This window comes from Porites lutea, chromosome 11 (assembly GCF_958299795.1).
Source record: "Porites lutea chromosome 11, jaPorLute2.1, whole genome shotgun sequence".
Taxonomy (NCBI): domain Eukaryota; kingdom Metazoa; phylum Cnidaria; class Anthozoa; order Scleractinia; family Poritidae; genus Porites; species Porites lutea.
Window position 1 is genome coordinate 11,628,801 of NC_133211.1, and position 9,910 is coordinate 11,638,710.

Below are 9,910 nucleotides of genomic sequence, written 5' to 3' on the forward strand. Positions count from 1 at the left end.
GTATCTAAAAATTGTGACCCGCTTTTCTCCCTCATGACCCCCTTTTAGCTTCTCTGTGGGTCCTGTGGACCCCATTGTAGAATATCCTGGTAAGAACGCTGTAGTTTCCATAGCATTTTCTTCAAATTTCTTGGTCGTCGACTCCGAGTAATCTGCTAGTCTCCCTCGCAGCCGTTTTTGTCTCGTCACGCAACACTCCTCCCCAAGTGTTGCGTGACGAGACAAAAACGGCTGCGAGGGAGACCAGTAATCTGCCAACTTGGGAACTGTTTTCTGAGTCGGGTAACCACTACTCGAGAAAAAGTTAAAGTATTGAATTTTTGATTTATTCGCCTTGCCCTGAGAAGGAATCACCTTCCCCAGCTTCAGATTGCTGCATATATGGTCGCCTGATAAGCGCGACGAAGTGCAATTTAATGCGCCGTAACTTGTACGCTTAAAATTACAACATCCAACTCTAACAATTAAAATCCGATTCATTTTTAATTACGAAAGTGATTGCGACTACGGCTTTTAACACTGAAGTAGGGCCATCAGTTTTAGAACAAGTTAGATGAGATTGTTCTTACCGCTGTACTATCCATTGCGTTACGTTACTTTGATAAATGAAAAGTAAAAATAGATGCCAAAACGAAAAGTTGATATTTGTAGGGAATCCCATTTCGTGATCTTTTTGTTTGCCTGATTTAGATGCGATGCATTTTTCTAATGCAAGTTTGTCAAGAGTAAAATTAAAGAAAATTCATTTTTAGTACTGGCGATGACATACAGATGGTATTTTGCCATAGTAATATGATTTCGCGCTCAACATTGGCGAGAAGAGCGAAATAATTCATGTAAAGCCGCCTATTGCCTCAGAAGAGTGTGTAACACCAAACGATGTTAAGATCATTTCTGCACTGTACAATTGTCACTTTTAGAAATATTCTTTTGTTTCAGCCTTGATACTAAATTTAAGTCTTAAGACCTGTCGAGGTCTTTTCCGTTGCCAAACAGGAGAGAAATTATGTTCCGGCACTCGTCAACTGATTGCTGCTCCGAGTTCGGCATTTTTCTGCTATGGCGTCCTGCAGATCTTTGCCTCCCCTGTCCCGCTTAATATTCCAAGATGTAACTTTCAGACTACTGAGTTTGCAGTTGTTGTGACGTATAGCCTTACAAAGTAGAGGCACCACTACTGCAGTCAAACGGTTACTGACAAGCTGTAAATCAGTGAGTTTACAATGCTGATTCTCTAGTGCATCACAGATGTGATGAACACCTTCATTGGTCATTCCGTTACAGTAGATAATAACACTAGTCAATTGACAATTTGGGTGTTTGAGCGTTTTACACAGACGCAGTAAAACAGTGTCAGTAGCTACTTCCTTGCTTAAAATACTCAGTTTAGTCAGTTTGCAGTTCACGTTCTCCATTGTATCGCACAACTGCGATATAACTTTGTCTGTTACCTGGTCTCCTCCAAGACGCAAGCGAATGACTTTACAGTTTCTGTTCTTAAATGATTCCCAGAGATTGGAAAGCCCTTCAGGACTCAGTAAGTCGTTCAGTATGATGTTTAACTCCTTTAGTTTGCACCTGTCCGATGTAATGGCCTGTGCAAGGGCATTTAAACCCTGATCCGTGATCTTGTTTTCCGGAACATGTAGTGTTACCGGACCTCCTTCCGATAGCAACTTTGCAAGCTCTTTACATCCACCATCCCCTATAAAATTGCTGCACAAGTCAAGTGTGTAGTCTATAGAGTCAATGTGTTTTAAAAAATACACGATCGCGGCGCAATCGGTAGGTGTGATTTGACTGTCAAATAGGCGAATCGTCTTTTCAAAATTGTTCTTTCTTTGTAGTTCAAACGCCGCTCTCTTCACTGTATCTTCATCGTTGTACTCGTATAAACACTTCATCATCAGCAAAGCCTTCTTTCTGTTGAAAGACGTAGAAAGCAATGTTTCCTGAAGTCGGCTTACGATGCTGTTAGTTGCTTCATTTTGTTGACCATGCAGTAGCCCTGCGACAAACTGAATAACCAAGTGCCATTTTGGATCTTCAGCATTAGTTGCAATGAACTCGGAGAGTTTATGAGGATCCATTTTCGCTATTTCTCGTGCGGCAAGAAACTCCTGTAGAGTTAGATGAGTGAAGCAAAAGCATTGTTTGAACTCGACAAGAGACAGTCTGCAGTCTGGCATTTGCGTAAGCAAACCGCAATTTTTCATCTCGCCTACTTCATCTGATCCAAATATCATTCGCCCTTCTGTTATTCCTTTCATTGCCAGCATTCCCAGATCGCTCAAGTGTTTTTCCACTGACTCTGAAAAACTTTCATTTCCCAGAAATGGTTTTTCACGATACTCTGGGTGATGCTTGAAAATAAGGAGTCTTAATGCTCCTTGGTAAATTTCTGTGAGTTTTGTAGGTAAAGCTATGCTGTTCTGATAGCTTAGCTTGATTAGCTCCTTCAGAAGGAAGCAAACTATGCGGCAATTCACGGGAATATAGCACAGAGACAACAGGGTCAAATTATGTTGGATGTGTTCCCACATTCTTGTCGCTGACATGTTGTTTTGGTCGTGCTTGCAGTAGTTCTGAACATAAGAGCGAACCCTTTCTTCTGTAAAGCCCACAATCTCCACAGTCCGCTCAAATAACGAGATTCCTAGACTTTCAAGAACGGTTGGTCTGCTAGTGGTGAGCACCGTAGCTCCAGGTAAAAGCCGTTCCTGCAACAATTTCAGGTACAAGGCAGAAGCAGGCATTTCCTCTAAGGAGCTGTTCCCGTATCGCGATGCGTCGTTCACGGTGCAGCTTTTGTGGTCTTTGAACTCATCCAAGCCGTCAAATACAAGTAGAATCTTCTCGGGGTGATCTAACATTTCTTGATAAACGTGATCATCCAGATCTCCATCGAGATTGCTAGCTCGACTGAGTAATTTCCGAAGGCAGATCTTCTCATCTGACTTTGCGAAAAACGATCGAAATGGAAACAAGAAAGCATACTTAAATTGCCTCTTCTTGTCGTAAAAGAGTTCTCCTTTACTCCAGTCACGTAATAGTCTCTCGCACAGCAAGGATTTTCCGATTCCTGGTCGACCAACGACGAGGATTTTTCGCGGGTTTTGAGCGTCCACGTTGGGAAGAAATAACTCCGCGCGCGTGTTTACCACAACTGATCCTCGCTGACTTTCAGGCTTCAAATAGAAGTCATATATTAGGTGTCTTTCGCACTGCTTCAAAAACTCTTCCTTTGCCCTTCCAGTGTAGATGACTACATCGAGAAAAATGTCGTCTAAGTAAATCCTTCCTTCGCCGTCGTTTTCATCGTTACAGTGGATTAGTGGTTCTAGAAGCTCTGTTTGTTGTAAAATTCGTTTTTTCATGCGTTCTCTTAACCCACCCGATGTCACGGCAGTTGCGCTTTTGTGGAAGAAGTACTTTACACAGAATTCTGAGTCAAAGGTGAAGGCTGGACGTTTTAAACCTCTCAATGCGAGGTAAAGCATTTCTCCAAGTACGAGAAACGCAAAAACTGATTGCAGTATCCATACTGCTGCTAAGCAGGTGTTCTTTTCAGAGGCGACTAGATTGTGACATAGAGCCTGCCTCTCATTTCCCGTCACATTCCCTGGTTGAGTTGCTTTTAAAACACAAGTGAATCCTACAGGAAATCCAGATGGATGCATTATAAATTTTTGTACTGCTGTTAGCGCAATCCCCAGTACCAGACGTGCTGCAAGATGAAGGAAGTAAAAACTGAAGATTCGACGAGATTTGACTCTTGGTCTTGGACGTGGATTTTCCGCGTCTGGTGTTAACACCGCTTCTAGTTTGTCGATCCAACACTTAACACAGCACCAAGAGTAAATAAAGCAAACAATAAGAACAACCGAGAAACTCGAAAGAACAGATCCGTAGAGAGGTAGAGGAGAATTGTATTGTCGTTCGTACTTTTCAAAACACTGCGCCTGATAAAAATTCTTGTCAGACAAACCGTCGTTTTTTTCGCATAGAAATTTCCTTCTTTCGCTGATTCGTAACTTGCTTGTTATTCCAATGAAAGCGATTCCAGTCGAAGCAAAAAGTACAATTATAGTGTAGCCAAATACGCTAAAGCGGGTTGGAGTCAAAAGCTGTTTTACTCCTTCCATTTTCTTTAAAGCGAACGACAGGGTTTCAGTGATCAAATGGCAAGTCGCTTCGCTGCAGCTGTTTCTCTTGACATGAGAACAACGATGGAAAAATATTCATGAATATTGGGTTAATGATGGCAAATCGATTATTTTTTACCTATTTGCATATTTTGTGGGCACCCAACGAGAATATAGTTCAAAACCACTAAAACGTAGCATTGTTAAAGTATTTTAGTATTTAAAAGGTAGATATAGGCATATTTTTATCCCCTAAAAATTTTTTCATCTGTTCGGATTTCCTAGCTGAAAGTCTTGTGATCCGAGAATTATAGCGATCAAAACTTACCTTTTCGAAAATTTCAGCCACAAAAAAGGCTTCCGAAAATTCTAGGTGACCTTTTTACGTTAAAAATCCGTTAAAAAATGGGCAATAATACCATTTTTTAGATGTTCGAAAATCCTAAGAGAGGCAGACAAGCAAGAAATTTTTTAACAAATGTTCCGAAAATTCTAGATCTCAAATCGTCTTCCGAACAGATATTTTGCGAAAATTGACGTTGGGTGCCCCTGATATTTGTTTAAAGGGTTATCGACAACTGTTTGTCTTGACGTGAAATTAGAGTACTTGTGCTGGAGAACAGAATATCCGCAGGTGAAATTAGAGCACTTTTGCTCATGATAGCGACAGGAATAATTAAAGGAGAGTTATCAGGCAATAAAATGTTTCGGATTGAGTTGGTTTTGTGCGAAAGACAGCGCGAAAAACAACTTCATGATAAATGGCCGTAAAGTAAAAATAGATCAGATCTAGAGGAGGCGTATTATATTACCATCCACGCTTACTTAGCATGAGTAATATTTAGAAACTTGCACTGCTAAAATTAGCAATAACTATCTTTGGGGGAAATCGCTTAATTAATACGGGGTTTAAGGCACAAAAATACTAAATACGTAGTAACCAAAGCTGCCCTTATTAATTAATGCGTTAGCGATAAGATATCTTTATAAACTATAGGTCGGTGAAAATGAATAATTGTACGAGGTTTTTTTTTTCTGTTGCTTTTTAAGCAAATTAAATGGATTCATTCGTCTCGCTTGCGTAAGCAGCGAGACTAATAATCGGTAAAGCGTTTTTCGCCCCCCCCCGGGGGGGGGGGCGGGGGGGTAGTCCCATATATAGACTATATAAGTATGTGAGGCGCCAAAGGGTCTGTTTCTTTAGCCGTTTTGGTCTGAAATAGGATATCAATTTTGACCATTTTGGTCTGAAATAGGGTATGGTTTGTGCACTCTATTCTTGAATTGGGTATGTTTTTTAGAAGAAGCTACTTCTTCATCATTTGGCGATAAGACCATTTCCCATTTAATGTTTACGCCAACCGTGTACGTGCCGTAACGGTTTGTCACGCGCTCCCGGGTCTCGCGCCGGGCTTTAGGGCTTCAGGTCTGAAATAGGGTATCAAATTTATGATCAGATCTGAAATAGGGTTGGGAAAATCAGTTCGGGAGTATGCCAGTTTTGGAAGAAGCGAAAACAATAGTCTACGTCACCAACCATAACATGATCACCATGGCGATGGCCATTTTCAAAACATACAAAATGGCGGACAAGCGAGAGGAAAGAGTATTGACAGAAATTCTAGCTCGTTTATTCTTGTTTCATCGAGTCTTTTTTTTGTCTTCTCCTTACTATGAATTGGGAAATACCTTGAGGACAAGGAGTAACCATTCTTGCGCTATAGTTCTTCGCTTATATTATTGCGCGCTTTGTAGGCACTTCGTACTCACTGCGTATGTAATCAGTACATCGAAAATAGGTAAGCACGCTAGCAAGTTTGTGCCTATTTCTTTCATTAATTTTTTATATCATAAGAAAAAAGAATGCTTTGGAAACAACTAAAAAAGTGAGTTGTTCTATAATTTATTTCCTTATGTTTGCAAAGAGTAAGTTTTACAGTAATTTTTCCCGTTGCTTCTGTTTCCCTCTCGGGGAGTGAGCGACTGGCCGGAGAAGAAGACGGCTTTAATTCAGGTTATTGTTTTGGTGCAAGCGAGTCATTTGTGAGTAAAATATCTGTTTTTTTCGAATATGACGTTCTGTTGGTGTATGTCCTGAAGCGGTTCCGTCCAGGTATACAACAGGTTTACAAGGGGATTTCTGAGGGTATTGTGTCCGCGTTTTCTTCTTGAAAACACACAAAGTGAAAATCTTGCTTATCATCCCTGACCATTTTTTCTTTGTCCCGCTTCAAAAAAACCCACTGCTTTCAATTATTCCACTGTCTGAAGTTCACTGATTATTTGCTCAAGCTTAACAAATGCGAAAAACTCTTTAGAATTTAATATACATATTGGAAAACTAAGAATGCCTGTGGTTTTTGGATATATTGATTAAAATGGGATACTATAGTCTTGTAGTCCACCGGATTTGACCAGAGGTCAGATATCAACAGGGTTATGGGTTGTTATAAAATATCCTCTTATATGGGATTTGATGTATATCCGAATAATACTACATTATTGTTTTCAACTCTGGGGTTGCCTTCAAACCAAAGGCATTGTAACTTTGAGGAGCACTTTTCTCCAAGTCTTCTCCGTAGGGACCCTCAAACAATTCTATTAGACAAGGTTTGGCCCAAAATAATAATGATTGCTGCACTTGGCATGGACACAACATAAGTTTTCCAAAGTTCTTTTTCATAGTTCTCCATGGTTCTATTGAACAGCACTTTCAAGAAAACAAAGCTCACACATCAGAGTAAAGATACAATTATAAAAGTTATTAATTTTATTGTTACATTTTGTTTTTTGTAAATAAACATTTTATTTCTGGTCCTGACATAAACTATGAGCAAGGGAGCTATGCAAGTCTCGCAGACCATCAGCAAAAATAAAGTAAAAACAAGTAAAAACTGCCAATTTTTTACAGATAACAGTTAAGCATTCTTTTTACTGATTAGGGTTTAGGTTGGGGTTAGGGTTATGATTAAGTGCTGTTTAGGGTTAAACACTTATTTACCATGGCTAGCTTTCAGTTAATTCTTTCAGTATTACCAGATTACTGTTTTTGATTTTTATGTATTATTTTCAATGAGTCGTATCTGACCTGCATGACTCGCTGCCATGGATCGCTGGCTCGCATATTATACACACTCTTATATCTCAAAATCTTGTTTTTTCAACACCTTCTTGGACATGAAAACCAAAAACCAAAGCTTAATTGATATAATGAAGACAGTAGCAGCTGACATATGTTTTCAATAGTTATCTTGTGAGATGTCTCTCATGTATTATTTATTAGGGAGGATGATTTGTTGAAGACGATACATTAATATAGATGCTTTTTCATCGAGACAATCTCAATAATTTAGGATTTATTCAAATAAAAACATATTTAATATTATGACATAAAATGTGGGCTTATTGCTCATGCACAGGGATTGATGGGGGAGAGTGTGGCATTTTTCCTGTTTCAGATTGACCTTTGCACAGCACAGGGACTGAACATATTATGTATTTGGCATTTGTAAAGTATAAACAATATTTGACGCAAGGGATTGAACATTATGTGGAGAAAATCTTCACAAGCCTCTCCTTCCATGACTCCTTCCTCATCTATCTCCTTTAAAGCCCCTTGAATAAGGGCCACAGTCTCTTCTATGGTTGAATGGTCATTGAGTGTGAGCTTCCACTCACAAGGTATATAAGCCCCCCCTCCAACCTGTTTCCCTCTTACCCATTTTTGAGAGGGAGGAGGGGCTTTTGTGGTGGTAGGTAAGCCTGTGACCACACTAAAAAAGAAACAAAAACACATGTTTGATTTTACTGAGGTATGGTTGAATTTGGACATTAAATTTTTTATTACAGAGTAACATGAGGCGAATCTAAAGCAACATTTTGCCCTCAGAGCACAAATATGTCGTTCTGAAGATATTAAACATTTGCATGTCTTCCTCGTTCCTTTTCCCAGCTTTTTGGCACAAACGCGACAACATGTTTGTAATATGTCCACATGTTTGTCTACATTTTGGACGAACATCCTGATGAAAATATAAGAAATCAATATAAGAACCTACTCACACTGATTTAAAACTCATTCCACTCACATGATCTGGATCAATAAAGTGATTTCTAGATCAGAGTCGCATACATTGCCGGTGAACACAACCAAAAACAGACTTGATCGCTTATAACTAAAAATACATGGACAGACTGAGGCATAACCATCAATATAGTAACCCTTCCTGTCCGTTGGCAATTTTCAATACGTGGTTACCATTTTTACTAGGTTGTTACCATCGATGAAACTTTGCCTGAACACACCTTACACGTTGTAGTTTTGAGGAAAATTAGTCTTGATTTCGTAAAAATTCGGCAAGATACTGAAAACTAAACATAAAGACATGTACTTACATTCGATGCCCGTCAATATGGCGGCGACGTCTTCGAACGCTGTTTGATAACTGTCGATTTTAAATACCGTAATGTGGCACGAAACTGCTCTTGACATTCAAAAAGCAAGGAAAAGGCTTCTTCATCAGCACTGCTGGCTCTGAAGTCCCGGATATTGAACGAGTGGACCTGGAACAGGCTTTGAAAAAAGCTCCCTTGTTTTTGGCGATTATTTTTTCCCATTTTTGCGTATTTTTAGCAGAACAATGAAATCATGACGTCATCGCTTCTTCCAAAACTGGCATACTCCCGAACTGAAAATCACAGATTTTGGCCTGAAATAGGGTAAGGGTTTCAGGAAGCGTGCCGCACACCCCCACCCAATTTGTCTGGAAGTACCCTCCCCCCCCCCCCGGGCTTTTTCGTTGCATTTTATATACAAATGGAGGGGTCATTGTGCCAGGCGTTCCTTGCGGAGACCGTGGAAACTGGGACTAAGATGGGAGATCGAAGCAAGGCATGTTTTGCAAAGAAAGCTTTGGAAAGATTAAATTTAGAGCTTTTCCGAAACATGTCGGTCCACGAATTCTATCGCTTGAAAGCGTTGATTACTTTGAAACAAGTGAACACTACTGAGCGGTCGAAAAAAATACGAATTTTAATTAGCAAAATGAAAACTGCGATGGTCGGGTGTTGTAAACTTTCATTGTATACATATGGCTATATGATGAGCATGCGACTTATTTTCGGCGATGATTGAAATGACGTGCCATGTAAATCACTTTTTTGATCTTTGGCAATGATGTAATTTCTCTGGAATCGAGGCCCTTGAATTTTCGTGTATTTATACACGCGCATAGCCTGCGACCGCCAACGTATTTCAGGTCGTCGCTAACACGTGTACTAAATCAATTCAGAAGCAAGTGAAAAGTATCGACGTCGATAAAGTAGGAAGTAAAAAAACTTTATCGAGTAAATCCTGTTTCGTGTAGAATTAATCGCCTCCTCATTTCTCGATCTAATCTCCAAGCGAGACTGAATGGCGCTGTAAGCGCGTTCTTGTTACAACTAGATTTTGGTTTGCAAAATTGAGCTGGTTGAGAGGAGGGTTTTTTAATTAAGTTAAAACATAAATTAGTTTGACAAATATTTTGAAGGGGACTAGCGTCATGTCCGTACTCACATTTGATAATATTGCCACCAATATTACTTTTCACTTTTAATACTACTTTTAACTTTTAGCCCTGCAAAATGTGTTTTCGTGTTTATGATTTCATGTAAAGTATGAGTTGATCAATTCAAACGAAATAAAACCAGGAATACACGTACTCGCTTAAGTCAGTAACTTGTGTAGCAAGAGCAAGATGCATTAACTGTTTCTATTAATCACT

At 39.6% G+C, this 9,910-nt stretch overlaps 2 protein-coding genes across 2 annotated transcripts in view; one reads left to right on the plus strand and one right to left on the minus strand.

Moving 5' to 3' along the window:
- Positions 1 to 9,910, plus strand: part of LOC140951745 (Fanconi anemia group J protein homolog) — a 65,563-nt gene that overhangs the window by 25,959 nt on the left and 29,694 nt on the right. The gene's annotated exons all lie outside the window — the stretch shown is intronic.
- Positions 232 to 4,291, minus strand: LOC140952128 (NACHT, LRR and PYD domains-containing protein 5-like). The gene has a single exon (XM_073401553.1). The coding sequence runs from the start codon at positions 4,143 to 4,145 to the stop codon at positions 1,005 to 1,007; it is 3,141 nt and encodes a 1,046-aa protein (XP_073257654.1). The 5' UTR covers positions 4,146 to 4,291; the 3' UTR covers positions 232 to 1,004.